This window comes from Podarcis gaigeae (genome assembly GCF_964106915.1).
Source record: "Podarcis gaigeae genome assembly, chromosome: 1".
In the NCBI taxonomy this organism is placed as follows: domain Eukaryota; kingdom Metazoa; phylum Chordata; class Lepidosauria; order Squamata; family Lacertidae; genus Podarcis; species Podarcis gaigeae.
The window spans coordinates 4,533,949-4,557,763 of record NC_139678.1 but is presented as its reverse complement, the minus strand read 5'-3'; the positions used below and the strand labels follow the sequence as shown (position 1 = coordinate 4,557,763).

At 48.1% G+C, this 23,815-nt stretch overlaps 1 protein-coding gene and 1 long non-coding RNA gene across 3 annotated transcripts in view; both read left to right on the top strand.

Moving 5' to 3' along the window:
- The window catches only part of LOC310844907, a 100,271-nt gene extending 79,777 nt beyond the window's left edge, over positions 1–20,494 (top strand). The window contains exon 2 of the long non-coding RNA XR_014564380.1: positions 19,678–20,494. This is a non-coding gene — a long non-coding RNA (uncharacterized lncRNA). The remainder of the gene's footprint in view (positions 1–19,677) is intronic.
- On the top strand, positions 556–23,289 carry PTGER2 (prostaglandin E receptor 2). Of its 2 annotated transcripts, XR_014563629.1 has the most exons (3): positions 556–1,479; positions 18,933–22,032; positions 22,224–23,289. XR_014563629.1 is itself a non-coding variant. In XM_083737180.1 (2 exons), the coding sequence occupies exons 1-2, from the start codon at positions 562–564 to the stop codon at positions 19,179–19,181; spliced, it is 1,167 nt and encodes a 388-aa protein (XP_083593306.1). In that variant the 5' UTR covers positions 558–561; the 3' UTR covers positions 19,182–20,494. The 2 variants fall into 2 exon arrangements, 1 of the variants encoding a protein (XP_083593306.1); XM_083737180.1 differs by lacking the exon at positions 22,224–23,289 and having other exon boundaries at positions 558–1,479; positions 18,933–20,494.
- The last annotated feature ends 526 nt before the right edge of the window (positions 23,290–23,815 follow it).

Genomic DNA, 23,815 nt, shown 5'->3' with positions numbered 1-23,815 from the left:
ACGCCGCGGAGATCGGGGGCTGCCGCATCGCCCTGTCGAGGGCGAATCCGGGGCTGCGGTGGGAGGACAGGATCCCGGCCCTGGAGCAAGACGGCTCGGATGACTTCAAACTGAACGACGTTGAAAACATTGGCAAAGGTGCTGCACCCCGTGGGAAAGGAGTTTTGGCGAGGTCCTAGGATCCCAGTCGATTCCCCCTGCGCCTTGGGGACGCCGTGGGGGGGGGGCGGAATTGGAGAAGTCCTCTGGCTTCCCATCGATTCCCACCTCCACCACCACCACCCCCGCGTGCGCCTTCGGGACGCCGTCGGAAGGCGAGGATTGGCGAGGTCCTGGGGTCCCCGTCGATTCCTTCATGCGCCTTGGGGACGCCGTAGTGGGCATCAGCTGCTGGCGAAGGTCTGGGGAGGCCGGCCGACGCTCCGCCCCCGACGGGCCCCCGGTCTCTCTCCAGCACCCTAACCGGGAGGGAGGGAGGTGTCGCCTGGTCCCGCCCCCGCCGGCTTCCCCGCCTCCGCCTGCCTTCCCTCTTGACGGACCGCGCTGAGCGCAGTCCCTCCGATGAACACCACGAGCTGCGAGGCGGCGCTGGAGCTGCGTCCGCCGTCGGGCGAGAGCCCGGCCAGCGCGGCGCTCATGTTCGCGGCCGGTGTGCTGGGCAACGTGACGGCGCTGGGGCTGCTGCTGCGGGCGCGGGCTCGCCGTCGGGCTCGCCGGGAGCGCCTGGCGCCCTTCCACGTGCTGGTGATGGCGCTGGTACTGACGGATCTACTGGGCACGTGTTTGCTGAGCCCGGTCGTGCTGGCAGCCTACGGGCGCCGGCGGACGCTGCGCGGCTTGTCCGACGGCGGCGGCGTGTGCCTCTACTTCGCCTTCGCCATGAGCTTCTTCAGCCTGGCCACGATGGGATGCCTGGGCGCCATGGCGCTGGAGCGCAGCCTGGCCATCGGCGCGCCCTACCTGTACGAGCGCCTCCTGAGCGCCCGCCCCGTCGCGCCGCTCCTGCTGGCCGCCCTGCCGGCCCTCTACGCGCTGGCCGCCGCCTTCTGCGCCCTGCCGCTGCTCGGCTTCGGCCGCTACGTCCAGTACTGCCCGGGGACCTGGTGCTTCATCCAGATGCACTTCCCGCGGGCCGGCGGCGCGGCGGAGCTGTCGTCGGGGGGCGCCTTCTCGCTCCTCTACGCGTCGCTGCTGCTGCTGCTCATCCTGGCCGTGCTGCTCTGCAACCTCAGCGTCATCGTCAACCTCCTCCGCATGCAGCGGAGGGGCAAATCTACCCGACGGGCGACCGCAGCTGCTGCAGCCACCGCTTCGTCCTCGTCCTCTTCCCAGCTCCGCCAGACGGCGTCCTCCGACGGCCAGGCGCCCAGCCCCAGGTGCGCGGCCGGGAAGCAGCTGTCCATGTTCGAGGAGCTGGACCACCTCATCCTCCTCGCCATCATCACCATCACCTTCGCGGTGTGCTCCCTGCCTTTCACGGTGAGTGGGGAGGGAGGATGCGATGGGGACACCCCCTCGGGGAGCAGTCCAAAATCCTGGGGCACAAGCAGCCCACCTGGGTGCTGGCCAAGAGGTGCGGGGTGAGCTGCCATGGGGCTGGGGCTGCACCAGAGTGAAAGGGCCTCTTAAAGATAATAATAATAATAATAATTTATTATTTATACCCCGCCCATCTGGCTGAGTTTCCCCAGCCACTCTGGGTGGCTCCCAATCAGTGTTAAAAACAGTAAAGCATTACATATTAAAAACTTCCCTGAACAGGGCTGCCTTAAGATGTCTTCTGAACGTCAGGTAATTCTTTATCTCTTTGACATCTGATGGGAGGGCGTTCCACAGGGCGGGCGCCACTACCGAGAAGGCCCTCTGTCTGGTTCCCTGTAGCCTCACTTCTCGCAATGAGGGAACCGCCAGAAGGCCCTCGGCGCTGGATCTCAGAGTCTGGGCTGAACGATGGGGGTGGAGACGCTCCTTCAGGTATACAGGACCGAGGCCGTTTAGGGCTTTAAAGGTCAGCACCAACGCTTTGAATCGTGCTCGGAAACGTACTGGGAGCCAATGCAGATCTCTCAGAACCGGTGTTATGTGGTCCCGGCGGTTTACAGTTGTAGAGGTTACAGTTGTAGAATTGTAGCACTGTAGCATTGGAAGGGACCCCAAGGGTCATCTGGTCCAACCCCCTGCAATATAGGAATCTCAACTTCTTCTTTTTTGATCCCTCGTAAAATTGTCTTCCATGAACACGGTTTTAACAATGAGTCTGTAAGTGACTGTGGAGGCCAGTTCTGGACCACACGTCCTTCCACAGTGGGGACATTGGTTTCTGGGCAGGAGTTGATCACGGTGTGGATTTGCCAAGTGTGCCTTCCTCTTAGCACGTTTCTCCCTTGTGTCCTGAGTTGCAGTGTCTTCAAAGCCCATGACCCCTTTGGGAAAGGCTGTTCTCCAACTGGAGCGCTCGCAGGCCAGTGTTCCCCACTTGTCAGTGTTTATACTACATTTTTTTAGATTTGCCTTGAGAGAGTCTTTAAACCTCTTTTGTTGACCACCAGCATTACACTTTCCATTTTTAAGTTGGGAATAGAGAAGTTGCTTTGGAAGACAATAATCAGGTATCCGCACATGACCAGTCCAACGAAGTTGATGTTGAATAATCCTTGCTTCAACACTGGTGATCTTTGCTTCTTCCAGTACACTGGTATTAGTTCACCTGTCTTCCCAAGCGATGCGTAAAAACAGTGGCGTAGCGTGAGGGGTGCAGGGGGGGCCGGCCGCACCAGGCGCAACATCTGGGGGTTAGGGTTAGGGGGCACAAATCCACGAGTTAGGGGATGCAAATTACTTGCCTTGCCCCAGGTGCTGACAACCCACGCTACGCCACTGCGTAAAAATTTTCAGAGACACCGTCAAGGGAATCCGTTCCACTGCTGAACAGCTCATACTGTCAGAAAGTTCTTCCTGATCATAGAATTGTAGAGCTGGAGGGGACCACGAGGGGCATCTAGTCCAACCCCCTGCAATGCAGGAATCTTTTCCCCCAACATCGGATTTGAACCCATGACCGTGACATGCAGAGTCTCATGCTCTGCAGACTGATGTTTAGCTGGAATCTCCTTTCTTGTCATTTGAATCCGTTAGTTCAGTGGCGTAGCGTGGGGGTGCAGGGGGGGCCGGCCGCACCGGGCGCAACATCTGGGGGTTAGGGGGCGCAAATCCACGGGTTAGGGGGCACAAATTACTTGCCTTGCCCCGGGTGCTGACAACCCATGCTACGCCACTGTGTTAGTTCAAGTCCTACACTCTGGAGTAGCAGAAAACAAGCCTCTTCCATGTGATCAGAGCCCTTCAAATATTTGAAGGAGGCTAATAGTAATAATAGTAATTATTATTATTGTTATTATTATTTTATTTGTATCCCGCCCTCCTCGGCCAAAGCCGGGTTTAGAGCGGCTAACAACAGCCATCAAGTAAGGGGTAAAGGGACCCCTGACCATTAGGTCCAGTCGTGGCAGACTCTGGGATTGCGGCGCTCATCTCGCTTTATTGGCCAAGGGAGCCGGCGTACAACTTCCGGGTCATGTGGCCAGCAGGACTAAGCCACTTCTGGCGAACCAGAGCAGCGCATGGAAACGCCGTTTAGCTTCCCGCCGGAGCGGTACCTATTGATCTACTTGCACTTTGACGTGCTTTTGAACCGCTAGGTTGGCAGGAGCAGGGACCGAGCAACGGGAGCTCATCCCGTTGCGGGGATTTGAACCGCCAACCTTCTGATCAGCAAGTCCTAGGCTCTGTGGTTTAACCCACAGCACCACCTGCGTCCCACATCTCTAAATCTTCTCTTCTCCAGCCCTTTGATAATTTCGGTTGCCCAAAGTACAATATCCTTTTTGAAGCGAAGCAAACCAGAACGGTGCACAGTTAGGATCCATGGGTCTTCCGCTGGCTGTGGGGCCCCGGCAGATGCCCAGCTTGAGCACCCTCTGCTGCTGGCCCCCAAAGCAGCTGGGTTTGAATCTGCGACCTTCTGCAGGCAGAGCAGGTGTTCTCCCAGTGAGCTCTTGGCCTTCCCCAAAGACCCTGCAGCCTTTTGACGCAGCTGTGCTGATAAGGCAGCTTCCGATGCCCCAGAGTCTTGGATGTTTAGCGTTAAGGGTTCAGGATGACTCTTAAAGGCATGTTAAATGTGAGGCATCAATCACTTTCCTCCTGCGATCTATGCCAGTGTCTAACCACCCTTCCTCCCCCATAAATTTTTATCAATTTTCATAGAATTTAACCAATTCCATTCAGTTCCTGTACAACCTTCCCCTGGCGTTTTCACCTCCCATCTTTACTTCCACGATGTTTCTGTTCAAATCCTTTATCTGCTGCCTTAAATAGAGTAAGGTAAAGGGACCCCTGACCATTAGGTCGAGTCGTGGCCGATTCTAGGGTTGGGGTGCTCGTCTCGCTTTATTGGCCGAGGGAGCCAGCGTACAGCTTCTGGGTCATGTGGCCAGCATGACAAAGCCACTTCTGGCGAACCAGAGCAGCGCATGGAAACAGCGTTTACCTTCCCGCCGGCGCCGTACCTACTTATCTACTTGCACTTTGACATGCTTTCGAACTGCTAGGTTGGCAGGAGCAGGGACCGAACAACGGGAGCTCACCCCGTCACGGGGATTCGAACCACCGACCTTCTGATCGGCAAGTCCTAGGCTCTGTGGTTTAACCCACCGCACCACCCGCGTCTTAAATACAGTACTCTCCCCCCCAAAAAATGTATGTCTTACATTACATCCCTTTGCTTGCCTTTCAAGTCCTGCCTGCAATTTCGTTTGACAAATATTTTCTCAAATGATCCGAAAAGGGTCTCCACTCTTCACTAGTTTCTTCTTGTTGTTTTTATCATTTTTGTTTTGTTTTACAAATACGAAATTATAACAATCCAGATACATATCCATATATTGAGATTACTCTGAATCTCGCGACTTCCCCACACCCCCTCCATGGAATCCTATTTTCAACATTTACAACCGCATATTCTTCCATACTCTAAAGTTTATATCAATCCATATTGACCATCGTTTTTATTACATTACAAGTGGAATTAAAATCCTGCTAATCTTTCCATCTGCTTATAGTGGTCTCCTAGATAACTTATTTAAAAAATCCCATTCTTTTAAAAAGCTTTTGTTCTCTTGGTTCCGGAGTTTTCCAGTCAGCTTTGCCATTTCGGCATAGACCATCATCTTAGCTTGCCATTCCTCTCTGTTAGGGACTTTGAATTTTTTCTGTCTCTGGGCTAGTAGCATCTGAGCAGCTATTGTTCCATAAATGAAAAGTCTTTTCTGCTCCTTTGGGATGTCAGAACCTGTAATTCCTAAAAAGAAAGCTTCTGGGGGTTTTTTAAACAAAGGTTCTTTTAAACATTTTATTTTCATTTCATTATACAGTCATACCTCTGGTTACAGCTGCTTCAGGTTGTGTTTTTTGGGGTTGCAGACCACCGAAACCCAGAAGTACCAGAACGGGTTACTTCCGGGTTTCGGCAGTCACGCATGCGCAGAAGCGCCGAATCGCAACCCGCTCGTGTGCAGACAAGGGTTGCGAATGCTGCGGGTTGCAAACGTGCATCCCACACAGATCATGTTCGCAACCCGAGTGTCCACTGTACAGTATATCATCTCCCAGAAAGCTTTTAATACCTTATAGGTCCATCACACATGATAAAAGGTACCTTCTCTTTCTTTACATTTCCACCAGGTATTTGGACCTGTCCTATTGACCTATTTGCTAGCTTAAAAGCTAAATGACCCCTGACAGTTAAGTCCAGTCGCAGATGACTCTAGGGTTGCGGCGCTCATCTCGCTTTACTGGCTGAGGGAGCTGGCATTTGTCCGTCTTATACAGTTTTTCTGGGTCACATGGCCAGCATGACTGAGTCGCTTCTGGCGAAACCAGAGCAGCACACGGAAACGTTGTTTACCTTCCCACCAGAGCGGTACCTATTTATCTACTTGCACTGGTGTGCTTTCAAACTGCTAGGTTGGCAGGAGCTGGGAGAGAGCAACGGGAGCTCACCCTGTTGCGGGGATTCGAACCACCAACCTTCTGATCGGCAAGCCCAAGAGGCTCAGTGGTTTAGAGCACAGCGCCACCTGCGTCTTAGGAGTCAAATATGACTGGTACATCATTTTCATATGCAGTGGTAACTCAGGTTAAGAGATTAATTCGTTCTGGAGGTCCGTTCTTAACCTGAAACTGTTCTTAACCTGAGGTACCACTTTAGCTAATGGGGCCTCCTGCCGCCACCGCGCCGCTGGAGCATGATTTCTGTTCTCATCCTGAAGCAAAGTTCTTAACCCAAGGTACTATTTCTGGGTTTGCAGAGTCTATAACCTGAAGCGTCTGTAACCTGAGGTACTGCTGTAGTTTTCTTCCAGCATACATACAACATGCCATAATTTTCAAGTCTGCTTTCCATAACGTTTCCCAATCTGCCAACTTCAGTCGTTGGAAAGCCCAAGGGGGCGAAGCGAAGATGAAGCTAGATAGCACTGTGGTCCTGAAATGAGATGGGCTGGGTGAGCAATTTGAACCCCTGGTGTGTCAGTGGACGGGGCGAGGGGAGGAATAGACTTAAGAACTCCTGCAATGATAGAGCAAACACGGTCACTGTAGTAGGACAGTAGGGCTGTCCATTGAGCAGTCCAATATTGTCAATTTTATTGGTTTGTTCGTATTGTCAATAATGAAGAGTCTAAGGAACAGTGGATGGAAATTAAAACCTCATGCAGGAAGAAGAAAGGAAAACTTCCCTTGCGGATTTACAAATTGCTAAATGTCTTAATACAAATTGAAGTCAATCACTGTAGCTGGGGTACAAGGGATTTTATCAAGAGTGGATTGTACTTGGATTGAGTAATAGATCGGAAGCAGGGTGAAAGGGAATCAACAGACCTTGAAATACAGCACGCAGGGAGGTGGGACATATACATTTTTATAATTGGCTTTGTTATTGATTTGTACTTGAATTTGTACTGCAATTTGGAATTAATATAAGGTTTATATTGGATTTTTGTAATTGAAAATTCATGAAAATTGTTTAACATAAAATAAAAGGAAGAGGCTCGAGAGTAAACCTCACACAAATCTGGAGCGGAGTCCCTAAGGCGGTTGGATGACTCTGTAATAAACAAAAATCTGCCCTTATTTCCTTATGGGGGACACATGAGCCCTTATAGAGTCCTTACGTAGGTTCCCTATTGGTAGGAGAAAATAACAGAGGCCAACCAGAGAATACTGGGAAGCAAAGCAGCTAGTAAGCCGGATCTTTATTGAACTGTTGCAACAGGGTGCCCCCTTCACACGCAGGAGAAGGAGGAGGACCCAGAACCAAGGTGTGCCCACCCCTATATAGACATTTTAAATTGCCTACCCTGGAGTTCAAGACCACCCCCAAAAACATCATACATACACCACAGAAGGGGTGTAGCCCAAGACCTCCCCCCAGACACATCATACCTACATCACTGAAGGGGCGGTCTACAACAGAAATCTGAGTGCGTTGTTTACCTCTTGTCTGGCAGGTTATCTGTTAATGCTTACTTGATTGGATACTCTGGGGAGCCTGGCCAGTCTTTCCTAATGATAAATACTAAAAAAAAATAGCACCTTAAAGACCAACTAAGTTAGTTCTTGGTATGAGTTTTCGTGTGCATGCACACTTCTTCAGATACACTGAAACAGAAGTTTCCAGACCCTTCTATATAGTGAGAAGGTGGGGAGGGGTATTACTCAGAAGGGTGGTGGGAATGGGTGACCAACACGGCTACCTATCTGTAACGGGATAAATACTAAGTTCCTGAGCCAGGTCACAGGCTCACCCTATTCAAACACAGACATACCCTTAAGACAGGTTTTGTGAAGGAAAAGACAATGGGGAGGCTTTTCCATTTTCCTTTGATCTTGTAGAGAAAACATTTGGTCAGTTTGGGAGCCAAAATGGCTCCAGGACTGTCCTCCTGTGCTGCCTCAGACATGTGGCCCATACATTCATGTAGGTGTTTGCCTGGCAAATCCATGAATATTTAATATATATATTAGACCTTAATTCTTTTATTTTCAGAGGGACGCGGGTGGCGCTGTGGTCTAAACCACAGAGCCTAGGACTTGCCGATCAGAAGGTCGGTGGTTCGAATCCCTGCGACAGGGTGAGCTCCCATTGCTCGGTCCCTGCTCCTGCCAACCTAGCAGTTCGAAAGCATGTCAAACTGCAAGTAGATAAATAGGTACCACTCTGGCGGGAAGGTAAACGGTGTTTCCGTGCACTGCTCTGGTTTGCCAGAAGCGGCTTAGTCATGCTGGCCACATGACCCGGAAGCTGTACACCGGCTCCCTCAGCCAATAGGCAAGATGAATGTCTTGCTCTGCTTTCCTTTGGACTCCGTCAGCAAGTCCAAGAGGGGGGTCTTGTCGTCTGGGCAGTTCAGGACCTCCAGACACACTGCCCAGGCTTGCGCCCGGGGGGGGGGGGATCCCCTTTGGAGCTGCTAACACAGCAGTTTGACTTCACCCCCGGGGGCTCACCCCCATTGTCTCTCGAGACGGATGAATGACAGCAATAACACAAAACATTGTCCCGTATTCCAGGGATGGTTAGGTGGATACAATCTGTAATATTCAATCCGCCATCAGGACTCTTTCCAGTCTCTCGCGGCATAAAAAGGGGAAACTCTTAGAAAGTGCAATAGAATGCAAAACATTTAAATGTCTTTCTGTTTATATGCGTTAGTTTTTATGGCATGAGATGAACAAGCCAGCTGTGTAAACAAGGCTGAAATCCCAGGGAGCTACTAGCGACAGAGGCAGCACAGCAGCCTGCTCAAATTAGCCAGAGGGCGGCTTTTTACAAAATGAAAATACCACACATGGAAAAGCCAGAAGCAAATGCTGAGTCAATATGTATGACGAGGAGAAACTTTGGGCTGGTTCACACTTCCTCCGCTTGCCCAGTGCGCAGGTCTGTGTGGTTTTCCACTTGCCATTCTTCCTTCCCAGGGAAAACCTGCTGTTCAGCTCTAAATCAGAGCAAACGTCAACCGGGAGAAAACCAGAATTGCCGTTTGCACTTGGACAAGAGGAAGCAGGGATAAATCATTCTTTTCCATTGCTAGTCTGGATCACCATACCTTTGCTGTGGTGTCCATCGCATCACAGCCCTTGTCTCAAACCAATCCTTCTCTTTCTCACTGACCTTAAACCCTTTCGTTCTGTGTATCTCAGTGGCGTAGCGTGGGTTGTCAGCACCCGGGGCAAGGCAAGTAATTTGCGCCCCCTAACCCGTGGATTTGCGCCCCCTAACCCTAACCCCCAGATGTTGCGCCCAGTGCGGCCGGCCCCCCCTGCACCCCCCACACTACGCCACTGGTGTATCTTCACAGTTAGGTATTCTAAAATTATAATATTATTCAGTTTTTTCCTCCATTGGTTCACCCCTAGCTCTTCTGCGTTTTCCCAGTTACTCGCTGTAACCTGCCTGGCTGCAATTACCATCTATTTTACCCATTTACATTCCTCTTTTGTTTTTAACTCTGTGCTACTCAGGCTAATAAGAACCATTAATTTAGATATTTCTCTCTCTCTCTTTCTATCCTTACAGTCTCAACCCAAAGTTTATTATAACAGGATATTGACATTCGGCTGTTGGCCCCCAGTATTTAGGGTCTCAACAGCCTTGAAGCATCTTCTCCACTTCATTTGCCCTCCCCCTCCTCGTCCGGCTGAGTCATAATTGGAGAAGGTGCAGCTGGCGGATCTGCAATGGGCCGGGTCACAAAGGGGAAGCTGCAGTTGTGCGTTCTTTCGCCCTGGACTGCCTGGGACTTTCTCAGCCGGCATCTAGCACAGCGATAAGTCACCGTCCTGAGTCTGCGTGAGAATTCCCGCTTTCCCAGTGGGACCTTCTCCTCCCCTAAATCTGCTTTGGGGGCTCCCACTACACTCGGAAGCAGATTTTGGGGGAGGGTGCAAGGTGAAGGCAGAGAGATGGGCGGAAGTCTTGTTACGCAAGCAGAAATCCTATGACAGTTGTTTGGTGCTGCCTTGGATTCCACTCATTTAGTTCATGGGTGTCCCCATTACTTTCAGTGTTGGGGGATATAAAACATTGAAAGGAGGATGTGGCGATCACACAGGGTCCCTGGACGTCTGACGGTCTATTGATCCCTGTGCCACCACTGTGATCGCTTCCCCGCTGCCACCAGCCCGTTTCTCTTGGGTACGCACTGAGTCCAGACAGTTGTTAACATTAAACCAAATAAACAAGTTTATTTTATAAGCATTAACAAGTTTATGGTTTCAGATAATTTTTCTTGTCAGTTTCTTAACCTTAGTTTCTTTACCAGCCTATACCTTCCTAATACCTTCTGACTGATTATCCCAGCTGTTTGACTGATTCCTCTTAACAGATTCTCTCACTCTCTCGCATCAGACTAGCCCAACCCACATAATCCCACAACCCTCCATAATGAATGGAGCTTCCTGCAAATCTTGGAATTATTTCTGTGAAATCTCAGAAGGGGGGGTATTGTTTTGTTGTTTGGGTTTAATTATTGTATTTTATTCTGCGAGCCGCCCTTTTAATGAGGGGCTGTATATAAATTTAATAATAAAAAACAATAAGTAAAATAATATTTTTATAAAACCAAAACTAAGTTTCTTTTTACATATATAATTTTAAAATTATATTTTTGCTATACAATTTAAAATACTCATTTTAACATCCTTAAAATATCAGTGACTTCCCTTCTTTTCCTTCCATGGTCCGTTTTGCATATCATAGATTCCTGCATATTTTACAAAAACAATATTCCACAAATGCATCCATCAAACCTTATTTACACTGTTGAATTTATCTTAACACTGCCAACGTTTTCAGGTGTACACAATTCCCCCCTCCATATATTCAATAAACGTTTTCCAATCTTCTTTAAACATATGTTCTTCTTGTTCTGTTATTCTATATGTTAAGTCTGCGAGTTGTGCATATTCTGTCATCTTAAATCGCTATTCTTCTTTGGTTGGGACCTCGCTCATTTTCCATTTGTGGGCTAACAAAACACAGGCCACAGTAGTTGTTGTTGTTGTCTAGTTGTTTAGTCGTGTCTGACTCTTCATGACCCCATGGACCAGAGCACGCCAGGCACTCCTGTCTTCCACTGCCTCCCGCAGTTTGGTCAGACTCATGTTTGTAGCTTCGAGAACACTGTCCAACCATCTCATCCTCTGTCGTCCCCTTCTCCTTGTGCCCTCCATCTTTCCCAACACCAGGGTCTTTTCCAGGGAGTCTTCTCTTCTCATGAGGTGGCCAAAGTATTGGAGCCTCAGCTTCAGGATCTGTCCTTCCAGTGAGCACTCAGGACTGATTTCCTTCAGAATGGAGAGGTTTGATCTTCTTGCAGTCCATGGGATTTTCAAGAGTCTCCTCCAGCACCAGAATTCAAAAGCATCAATTATTCGACGATCAGCCTTATTTATGGTCCATCTCTCACTTCCATACAACACTACTGGGAAAACCATGGCTTTAACTATGCGGACCTTTGTTGGTAAGGTGATTGCTTTTTAAGATGTTGTCTAGATTTGCCATCGCCTTTCTCCCAAGGAGCAGGCGTCTTTTAATTTCATGACTGCTGTCACCATCTGCAGTGATCATGGAGCCCAAGAAAGTAAAATCTCTCACTGTCTCCATTTCTTCCCCTTCTATTTGCCAGGAGGTGATGGGACCAGTGGCCATGATCTTCGTTTTTTTAATGTTGAGCTTCAGACCATATTTTGTGCTCTCCTCTTTCACCCTCATTAAAAGGTTGTTTAATTCCTCCTAACTTTCTGCCATCAAGGTTGTGTCATCTGCATATCTGAGGTTGTTGATGTTTCTTCCGGCGATCTTAATTCTGGCTTGGGAATCATCCAGCCCAGCCTTTCGCATGGTGAATTCTGCATAGTTAAATAAGCAGGGGGACAATATACAGCCTTGCCGTACTCCTTTCCCAATTTTGAACCAATCAGTTGTTCCATATCCAGTTCTAACTGTAGCTTCTTGTCCCACATAGAGATTTCTCAGGAGATAGATGAGGTGATCAGGCACTCCCATTTCTTTAAGAACTTGCCATAGTTTGCTGTGGTCGACACAGTCAAAGGCTTTTGCATAGTCAATGAAGCAGAAGTAGATGTCTTTCTCTCTAGCTTTCTCCATAATCCAGCGCATGTTTGCAATTTGGTTTCTGGTTCCTCTGCCTCTTCTAAATCCAGCTTGCACTTCTGGGAGTTCTCGGTCCACATACTGCTTGAGCCTTCCTTGTAGAATTTTAAGCATAACCTTGCTAGCGTGTGAAATGAGTGCAATTGTGCGGTAGTTGGAGCATTCTTTGGCACTGCCCTTCTTTGGGATTGGGATGTAGACTGATCTTCTCCAATCCTCTGGCCACTGCTGAGTTTTCCAAACTTGCTGGCATATTGAGTGTAGCACCTTAACAGCATCATCTTTTAAAAATTTAAATAGTTCAGCTAGAATATCATCACTTCCACTGGCCTTGTTATTAGCAATGCTTTCTAAGGCCCATTTGACTTCACTTTCCAGGATGTCTGACTCAAGGTCAGCAACCACACTACCTGGGGTATACGAGACATCCATTTCTTTCTGGTATAGTTCCTCTGTGTATTCTTGCCACCTCTTCTTGATGTCTTCTGCTTCTGTTAGGTCCTTTCCACTTTTGTCTTTTATTATGGAAATCTTTGTATGAAATGTTCCTTTCATATCTCCAATTTTCTTGAACAGATCTCTGGTTTTTCCCATTCTATTGTTTTCCTCTGTTTCTTTGCATTGCTCGTTTAAGAAGGCCTTCTTGTCTCTCCTTGCTATTTTTTGGAAATCTGCATTCAATTTCCTGTATCTTTCACTATCTCCCTCGCATTTTGCTTGCCTTCTCTCCCCCGCTATTTGTAAGGCCTCATTGGACAGCCACTTTGCTTTCTTGCATTTCCTTTTCATTGGGATGGTTTTCGTTGCTGCCTCCTGTATAATGTTACGAGCCTCCATCCATAGTTCTTCAGGCACTCTGTCCACCTAATCTAAATCCTTAAACCTGTTCCTCACTTCCACTGTGTATTCATAAGGGATTTGACTTAGATTGTATCTTACCGGCCCAGTGGTTTTTCCTACTTTCTTCAGTTTAAGCTTGAATTTTGCTATAAGAAGCTGATGATCTGAGCCACAGTTAGCTCCAGGTCTTGTTTTTGCTGACTGTATAGAGCTTCTCCATCTTTGGCTGCAGAGAATATAATCAATCTGATTTCGATGCTGCCCATCTGGTGATGTCCATGTGTAGAGTCGTCTCTTGTGTTGTTGGAAAAGCGTGTTTGTGATGACCAGCTTGTTCTCTTGACAGAACTCTATTAGCCTTTGCCCTGCTTCGTTTTGATCTCCAAGGCCAAACTTGCCAGTTGTTCCTTTTATCTCTTGACTCCCTACTTTAGCATTCCAATCCCCTATAATGAGAAGAACATCCTTCTTTGGTGTCACTTCTATAAGGTGTTGTAAGTCTTCATAGAATTGGTCAATTTCAGTTTCTTCAGCACCAGTGCTTGGTGCATAAACTTGGATTACTGTGATGTTAAAAGGTCTGCCTTGGATTCGTATCGAGATCATTCTATCATTTTTGAGATTGCATCCCAGTACAGCTTTCGCCACTCTTTTGATGACTATGAGGGCCACTCCATTTCTTTTACGGGATTCTTGCCCACAGTAGTAGATATGATGGTCATCCGAACTGAATTCACCCATTCCCGTCCATTTTAGTTCACTGATGTCAATATTTATTCTTGCCATCTCATTTTTGACCACATCCAACTTACCCAGGTTCATGGTTCTTACATTCCAGGTTCCTATGCAATGTTTGTCTTTACAGCATTGGACTTTCCTTTCGCTTCCAGGCATATCCGCAACTGAGCGTCCTTTCGGCTTTGGCCCAGCCGCTTCATCAGCTCTGGATCTACTTGTACTTGCCCTCCGCTCTTCCCCAGTAGCATGTTGGACGCCTTCCGACCTGAGGGGCTCATCTTCCAGCGTCATATCTTTTATATGCCTGTTGTCTTTGTCCATGGAGTTTTCTTGGCAGGGATACTGGAGTGGCTTGCCGGTTCCTCCTCCAGGTGGATCACATTTGGTCAAAACTCTCCACTATGACCTGTCCATCTTGGGTGGCCCTGCATGGCATAGCTCATAGCTTCTCTGAGTTCTTCAAGCCCCTTCGCCACGGCAAGGCAGTGATCCATGAAGGGGGACCACAGTAGTAGCATACATAAATAACCTTTTTTGACACCTGGGAATTTCATTCTGAATTATCCCCAATAGAAAGGACTCTGGTTGTTGTAGTTTTTTTGGAAAAGCGAATTTTAAACATCCCCCCCCCCCAATTCATTACAGATTATTTAGATACAAAAGTAAGTTTCTGGTCCTCATGGCCGCCGCTTACCTGGAAAACCTTTGGCTGACGCTGCCTGACACTTCACAAGCCAGTAAGAATTCTGGTGGTTAGGTGGGGGTGGGGTGGGAGGTTTGCTCAGAGTCTTGCATAACTCCTTCCTTCCCCAAGAAATAGCAAAATGAGACAAATGATGCAAATCACTTGAGTCCAGCTGCATCAGGCCAAAGTCCCATCTAGTACAGCATGCAGTTCTCATGGGGGCCAGTCAGCTGCCCCATGAGAAACTCGCAAGCAGGGTCTGAGCAGAAGAGCGTGTCTTCCCAGTTTGTGACTCCTAGCAGCTGGTGCATGCTGCAAAACGAGATCAGTGGCACATCTTTGTCTGTTGTTGTTGTTTAGTCGTTTAGTCGTGTCTGACTCTTCATGACCCCATGGACCAGAGCACGCCAGGCACTCCTGTCTTCCACTGCCTCCCGCAGTTTGGTCAAACTCATGCTGGTAGCTTCGAGAACACTATCCAACCATCTCATCCTCTGTCGTCCCCTTCTCCTTGTGCCCTCCATCTTCCCCAACATCAGGGTCTTTTCCAGGGAGTCTTCTCTTCTCATGAGGTGGCCAAAGTCTTGGAGCCTCAGCTTCAGGATCTGTCCTTCCAGTGAGCACTCAGGGCTGATTTCCTTCAGAATGGAGAGGTTGGATCTTCTTGCAGTCCATGGGACTCTCAAGAGTCTCCTCCAGCACCAGAATTCAAAAGCATCCATTCTTCGGCGATCAGCCTTCTTGATGGTCCAGCTCTCACTTCCATACATCACTACTGGGAAAACCATGGCTTTAACTATACGGACCTTTGTTGGCAAGGTGATGTCTCTGCTTTTTAAGTTGAGTTAGTGAAATGTATAAACCTGGAAAGCATAAATAAATTTATTTTTAAAAAGAAGTGGGAAGGAGCAGCGAAGGGAGACTCAGAGGCTGAAAAAGGAGGCTGGCGTAAGCCTGGAGGCAAAACCACAGCCACAAATTCACCCTGGACTGTGAGCCAGACCCTCAACAATTTCCTGTGTTCTGCTCCAGCCTTATAAAGAACCTTCTTGCTGCTGCAATGCAGTTAAGTCCACGCAGTCAGAGCACCGTTTGAAGCGTTTCCTGTATTAGGGGGGCTGACGTAATTCTCTGCAGCCTTTTCCACCCGTAAAACGCTTGAGGTTCAAAAGCAGATCCCAACATGCCTCCTCCATTTAATGAATATTCCTGGGCGTGCTATTGTCCTTTTCCGCTGCCCTGTGAAGTTTTGACATCAGGGCTTCACTGTACTCTTTACAGCAGCTGCTGAAAACATTTTTGTTCAGACAAGCCTAGCCAGGCATGAGAACGTAAGAGCCCGCAGGATCAGGCCAAGGGCCCATCTAGTTCTCATAGTGGCCGGCTTTTTGCGACTGAATTATGGTGCTGGAGGAGACTCTGGAGAGTCCCATGGACTGCAAGAAGAAACCTATCCATTCTTAAGGAAATCAGCCCTGAGTGCTCACTGGAAGGACAGATCCTGAAGCTGAGGCTCCAAGACTTTGGCCACCTCATGAGAAGAGAAGACTCCCTGGAAAAGTCTCAGATGTTGGGAAAGATGGAGGGCACAAGGAGAAGGGGACGACAGAGGATGAGATGGTTGGACAGTGTTCTCGAAGCTACCAGCATGAGTTTGACCAAACTGCGGGAGGCAGTGGAAGACAGAAGTGCCTGGCGTGCTCTGGTCCACGGGGTCACGAAGAGGTGGACACCACTAAACGACTAAACATTCATAAACATTGCTGTCTCCAAAAGTGGAGACAGGACATTGCTGTCATGGCTAGCAGCCACTGTGCTGGGCCCGGAGGTAACCCATGCAACGTGGTCCAGGGCCGGTCCAGAATCCGAGGGTTCTGCTAGGAGTCAGTCCGACAGGGCCAAGGCAGGACACGAGGCAAGGACAGGTACAGCATCTCAGGCAGGGTCTGGCATACAGCAATGTTGCTCCTGCAACCTGGGGTGAGGTCCGACAGCCTTTTATCTTTGTCGGGGTAACGGCCGGTCCTGATCCCCCGGCGACTCACCTCCCTGTTTCGCCTGAAGGCGAGCACTCCTCCTGCAAGTACTCAGGTCTCACCTTCTCTCAGACCTCAGTCTCTGCAGCTCGGGAGATGTCGGTGGGTGACTAGACCCAGGGGCCGCCTCAGCCTCCCCTGACCCAACATGTAGTGGAGCAGCTGTAAGTGATGGCCCAGCTGAAGGCAACGAGGTCATCCCCGCATCTGGAGCCAGGGCAGGCTCAGGCCCCTGACTCAGCCCAGCTGCTGTTTGCTGCAGGGGAAACTTTGCAGACTGGGACTCTTCAGGATCAGGCCCTGGACTTGGTTCAGGTGATGCCTGAGGCAAAGGATCCGTTGCGGACTGAGACTCCTCTGGTTCCAAGTCCGAGCCCGAGTCCCAGGCCATCTCAGCCACTAACCATCACTGCCTCCTGTGGAAGTGATAATTTGACATTCCATGTAGAACGTTGATATATATGTTTCAATGTCTTGGACTGGCTGGATGCAGAGGAATGGTGGAAGGGACCAGTTGGGGAACCTCCAAGGAAAGAAGGCTCAGAGCCCAGGGATTGGTGGTGGGGCAACGATGAGTGGACACAGGGACTGGGAGGAGGAGGTGTCGGAAGCTGAAGGGGTAACAGGATTCAGTGAGCTGGGAGAGTCTATGGCAGAGAGAAGTCCAGAATCGGAAGCAGAAGCTGAAACAGGTAAGTGGGACAAGGGAGGTCAAGAGGCAGAGATGGGTGGAATGTTACAACTGCAGCCAGAGGGGCTGGAAAACAAAGAAAGAGAGATCTCTCTAGAACAGGCATGGCCAAACAGATGTTTTGGGACTACAATTCCCATCATCCCTGACCCCTGGTCCTGTTAGCTAGGGATGATGGGAATTGTAGTCCTAAAACATTTGGAGGGCCAAGTTTGGCCATGCCTTCTCTAGAATGACACCCAGACAAAAAGACACAAGGCATGATGGAGACCAGGAATAACCAAGGTGGACATACTATTTGGCAAAGACGCAAAGGAATAATTGGTTAAAATAAATACCTCACACAGGAAGAAGAAAGGAGAACTTCGCTAGCGGACACATAAATGATTAAATGTGCTAATATGAATTGAAATTAAAACATTGTAGCTGTGGTATAAGGGATTGTTATTAAGTTTGAATCGTAATTAAAGGGAATTATTAAACATTGAAGGCTAGCACGTAGGGGGCCACCTAAATTTTATAATTGGCTATTTAATTGGCTTGTATTCAAATTGGTATTGTAATTCGGTATTGATATAATAAGGCTTATATTGGATTTTTGTAATTGAAAACGAATAAAGATTATTTATAAAAAAAGAGAGAGGCAGAGATGAGTTAGGCTGGTGAATAGTCACAGGTGTCTTCCCCTCCTGCTGTGACAAACTTCCCCCTTGTCTCCCAGGGCCAGAAGAGGCATGAAGAGCGAGGAGCAAAGGCTGGAATGCAGGCACAGTCTCCAATTGCTTGGAAAAAACCCTGGAGAGGAGATGACTTAGGCAGCTGTGGGGACCTTCAGTCTCAGCAACTGCTTCATGGGGGCAAGACCTACCGGGATGGAGTTGCTGTACTCATTAGGCCTGACACTCTGCCAGGTCCTGGCAGATCGTATTTTTGCCAATCAAGAGTTAACTCCGATGTGCATGGTGTGATCTACTGCTAGCTTGCTTCTGACATTCAATCTGTTTTCAGTTTATTGCCGGGTTGTTTTGTTCCTCCTGAATGTTTTAAGGACTTGTTTTTCACTGACAATGTCATTGTTTTGTTCTCCTTGTAAACCACTCTGAGGGAGTTGCTGTTTTTACCAATCACATGGCGTATAAATTCTATAAAATAAAACCCATAACATTTTAAGCCTCGTGCTATTGCTGTTTAGTTGTTTAGTCGTGTCCGACTCTTTGTGACCCCATGGACCAGAACACGCCAGGCACTCCTGTCTTCCACTGCCTCCCGCAGTTTGGTCAAACTCATGCTGGTAGCTTCAAGAACACTGTCCAACCATCTCATCCTCTGTTGTCCCCTTCTCCTTGTGCCCTCCATCTTCCCCAACATCAGGGTCTTTTCCAGGGAGTCTTCTCTTCTCATGAGGTGGCCAAAGTTTTGGAGCCTCAGCTTCAGGATCTGTCCTTCCAGTGAGCACTCAGGGCTGATTTCCTTCAGAATGGAGAGGTTTGATCTTCTTGCAGTCCATGGGACTCTCCAGAGTCTCCTCCAGCACCAGAATTCAAAAGCATCAATTCTTCAGCAATCAGCCTTCTTTATGGTCCAGCTCTCACTTCCATACATCACTACTGGGAAAACCATAGCTTTTACTATACGGACCTTTGTGGGAAAGGTGATGTCTCTACTTTTGCTAAACAGTGTGTTGTTATTCTTGTTTCTTTCCAGGTCCGTGCCTTTATGAACCATTTTGACCCGGGTGTGGATTATAAGGAAGACCTTCAGGCAATGCGGTTCCTGTCCTTCAACTCCATCATTGACCCCTGGGTGTTTGCCATCCTGCGGCCCCCCATACTGAGGGTGATACGCTCTGTCCTCTGCTGCCGGATGCCCCTAAAACCACGAACTACGGACAGGCAGAGGCCTCCCTTTGCCAAACCAAAGCCCGTCGAACAGGCTGGCATTTGCAGGCAGTGAACAGTCTCCTGCTTTTGGAGAAGAAGTTTGAAAGTCCATCTCTGGACAGTTCCTCGGGGTAATTCCAGGAGAATGACTGGAATTCTCCATTCCCATGTTGGCATGCCTGCTGGACATAAAAGAATGCCCTGTCCTGCATTTTCCTAAGGCAATTGTCTGAAATGACTCCATCCTAGACCTGTAGAGTTTGAAGGGACTTTTAGGAATCCTAGTCTAGTCCAATGTTCTGCCATTGGGGAATCACAGCTAAAGACTTCCTGGCATAGGTAGGTAGCCGTGCTGGTCTGCCATAGTCGAAACAAAAATTTAAAAATAGACATAAATCTGACATCAGGAATCACAAGACAGAGAAACCAGTAGGAGAAGACTTCAGTCTCCTGGGACATTCTATACAAGATCTCGAAGTAGCTGTCTTATTGCAAAAGAATTTCAGAAATAGACTGGAAAGAGAAGTTGCTGAATTGCAACCTATTACCAAACTTAAAACCATGGAGAGACCTGGTCTGAACAGAGACGTTGGATTCTTATCTCATTATGCATGATAAAGCTATTTTGGGCCATCTCACCCCTTGCTTTTCCCCCGTAAGACCAACTGCAGTCGTTAACAGTCGTCAAGTGGTTTACCACACCTATCAGCCAATCAGCCAATCCCACCACCCTTCTGAGTAATACCCCTTCCCACCCTCTCACTATATATAAGGGTCCAGTGACTTCTGTTTCAGTGTATCTCAAGAAGTGTGCATGCACACGAAAGCTCATACCAAGAACAAACTTAGTTGGTCTCTAAGGGGTTACTGGAAGGAATTTTTTTATTTTGTTTCGGCTTCCTGACAGATGGCCATCCATCCTAACTTGTTCACCAGGAAATCCTCAGGTGGCAACATTGGAGACTGTTCAGATTGGAGACAACATCAGATCATTGGTCCATCATACTCATCATTGTCTTTCCTTCCTGGAATTTTCTCTTCCGGATTCCAGGCAGGGGTCTTTTCCATCCTCACCTGGAGATGCCTAGGATTGAATTTGGGGGGTTTTTGCATGCTTAGATGGATCGACCTTACGCTGCACTGAGAGAGAGGGAGAATTATCTCCCCGAAGAACCATTATTTGTTTGCAAAACACTCTGTAACCAAAGGTGTCGTCTTTGCGTGTTTCTTCTCTCGGATGAAGGCCGGGGCCAATGCAAAGAACATGATGCACACTTTATCAATGGCTGTTGAATGCAATTGGATATTTATCTTCGAGGGGTTTTCTCCCTCCTGTTTGCTTTGACTTCAGATGCTATATGTCAGCAAAATTGTATTTGGTCGTTGGTCAATGTGGTAAAATCCGTATTAGCTTGCGTTATCTTATATGAACCATTAGCTTTGTCGTCTACACACTGAAATCAACATTTTCAAATCCAGAAGGAAGATGCTGTTACCTGAAGCAGGTAGAGGCATAATTTACTACTGCAAACTATGCACAAAATGGCCAGTAAGTGTGGTAAACAGAGAGGAGGCAGAATGTGGAGACATTAGCTTCTGAGAGGTTGGGTCTTTCAATTGAATTGAAATTGAAATTGAAATACTTTATTGTCACTTGTACAACTTGTATACAGTGAGATTACACAAGCACCCCCCAGTCAGCTCTCTTAGTCTTAATTCCCCTTGTTTACTGGCACACACCCACCAAACCCGAAAGTCCATTGCCCTGTTATCTTTTCATTTAGCAGCCTAACAGCCCACGGATAGAAGCTGTTCTTTACCCTGTTGGTGCAACTAATCATGCTCCTATATCTTCTGCCCGAGGGCAGGAGATCAAGAAAGTGCCGGCCAGGGTGTGAATCATCCCTGAGAATTTTCCTCACTCTCCTGAGGCAATGTTCTTCCACTCTTTCATCCAGCGGATTCACGGGACAGCCCATTATATCTTGTGCTGTATTCACCACCCTCTGTAGGCACTTCCTATCAGTTGATTGTCAAACCAGCGTACCACACCGTGATGCAGTAGGAAAGGACACTTTCTATTGTGGACCGGTAGAAGGAGATCATCAAATGTTGATTGACATCGTTCTTCCGCAATACCCTGAGGAGATGGAGTCTCTGTTGGGCTTTCTTAACCACCTGGGTTGTACTGATCTTCCAAGTAAGGTCTTCACTGAGATAAACTCCTAGGCATTCAAAGGAAGAGAATCTCTCCACACAGCCTTCCCTGATGTACAGCGGGGCTAGTTCTCCTCTCTTCCTCCGAAAGTCCAACACCATCTCCTTTGTCTTGCTGATATTAAGGTGCAAGTTGTTCCCTAGGCACCATGTAGATATTAATATTAATTATTAATATTAATAGCATAAGAACAACAATAGCTCTGCTGGCCCCTGGCCCATCTGGTCCAGTATATGGTCCTCACAGTGGCCACCCAAATACCTGTGGGGCACTCAAAAGCAGGATCCAACCTCAGGAGCCCTCTCTCCTCCTGTGGTTTCCAGCAGCTGGGATCCAGAAGCACTTCCTCTGACCGTGGAGGCAGGGCTTCGCTAGTAGCAGCTGATAGCCCTCTCCTCCAAGAATTTTATTTATTATTACTATTATTTATTAAATTTGTATGCTGCCCTTCATCCACAGATCTCAGGGCAGTTCATGGCGTAAAACTACAAGATAACACACACACACACACACACACACACACACAACACATTCAGCCTTATTGGATGTCCTTAAGTTCCAGTGTACGCAGGTGGCGCTGTGGGTTAAACCACAGAGCCTAGGACTTGCTGATCAGAAGGTTGGCGGTTCGAATCCCCGCGACGGGGTGAGCTCCCGTTGTTCGGTCCCTGCTCCTGCCCACCTAGCAGTTCGAAAGCACATCAAAGTGCAAGTAGATAAATAGGTACCGCTCCGGTGGGAAGGTAAACGCCGTTTCCGTGCGCTGCTCTGGTTCGCCAGAAGCGGCTTAGTCATGCTGGCCACATGACCTGGAAGCTGTACGCCGGCTCCCTCGGCCAATAAAGCGAGATGAGCGCCACAACCCCAGAGTCGGCCATGACTGGACCTAATGGTCAGGGGTCCCTTTACCTTTACCTTTAAGTTCCAGTGTAATGAGAGAGAGAAGGGAAGTTTTCTCGGTCTAATTTCTCCCCGCCATGCATCATTTTGTCAACTTCAGTCCTGTCACCTGTCTTTCACCTTTCCGCTCAGTTGAGAGTCCCAGTTGCTTCAACCTTTCTTCATAAGGGGGTTTCTGTTTATTAGCCTTGATAGCAAATGGAGCCTTCATGTGCATAGGCAGTTTATCTTTGAATACCAGATGGTGGAGACAAACAGCATAGGTGTTCGTAGGGCTTACGATGCTAAGCCAAGGAAGTTCGCAGCAGCTCCATCTTACCCTGGTTAGCAGTCAACACTAAACCATGGCCTGTTCAACCATGGTTTATTAAACCATGGCTTAGTACAGGTTTGGGGAACCTTTGGCCTTCCGGATAGTGCTGAACTCCGACTCCCATCAGCTCCAGCAAGCCAGGGGTGATGGGAGTTGTCGTTCTGGAAGGCCAAAGCTTCCTCACACCTGGTTTAGTGGTTTAATAAACTTTACCCATGGTGTTATCCGCCCAGCAACTTAACTATGGTTTGTTTATTGCCAACAAACTCTGCTCTGAAGCCATGGTTTGTTGTTGTCTCTTGTCTGTCCGACAACTTGTTTCAGCTTGCTGCTTATTAAACAAACTGTGGTTTAAGCAAACCATGGTTTAGTGTTACATGTAAATCAGGACATTATTCAGGAGGGCTCCCAACAGGCTGCTGAAATGCAGGTGGCTGAAATCACAGAATTATAGAGATGGAAGGAACACACAGGACCATCTAGTCTAACCCCTGGCAATGCTAATGCTGTGAGGGGATGGGAACTTGGCAATTCATTAAACTCCTTGCCAATCAAAGCTGTTGTTTTAACATGATGCTGCATAACCTGTATTGCTGTAACACCACTCCGGGGAACTTTTAACGGCAAAGGGGAGTGTAAGAAACCTTATAAATGAAATAAATTTGACAGGATGCCATGGTTTGTTCCTTTTGAGATTCTCTTTCAGAAATATTTAAGTAAGAGGTGCAAAATAAAACTTCGTTTCCTCTTGGGTCTTTTGTGTTTTTTTGCTCTTTCTCTTGTTTCCTCCGCATTTCTCTGCTGCTCCCCGTGGCTTTTCAGAAGATAAAAATAGTGCTGCCCTGAAATCTGCCCTCCCAGTTTCTAAAAAGTTTTCTTCCTCTGAGCAAGGGGCCGCCTCACTCGCATTATAACTTGAGAATTCATTTGGGGGTCTTGAGTTTACTCCTCAGAGAAAGATTTTTTCCCCCTGGGTGAATTGGGAGGGTGAGGCATAAGGAATAAACTGTTATATAAAAGCCGCCTGGTGTTTTTCAACAACGAAAGTAATCCTGCTAGGATTTCAAGGCGGGACAGAAACAATCCTCTATAAATGCTTCCCGCTTTATAGTGGCATAGCTGCTAGGTTACAGGAATCCAGTTGGGCTGGAAGTTTAGAAATATTACTGCTGCGAAGGAAACCATCCAACATCTGATGACTCTTAATGGCAAGACTAAGGTCTCCTTTTCTTTAAACAGCTTTCCGCTAAGTGATGTTTTCCAGCTGCTTCGGACT

Excerpts from the sequence above, each read along its gene's own strand:
- PTGER2 (XM_083737180.1), top strand. The coding sequence starts at position 562 with ATGAACACCACGAGCTGCGAGGCGGCGCTGGAGCTGCGTCCGCCGTCG. Across the intron at positions 1,480-18,932 it reads TGTGCTCCCTGCCTTTCACG|GTCCGTGCCTTTATGAACCA; the intron begins GTGAGTGGGGAG and ends GTTTCTTTCCAG.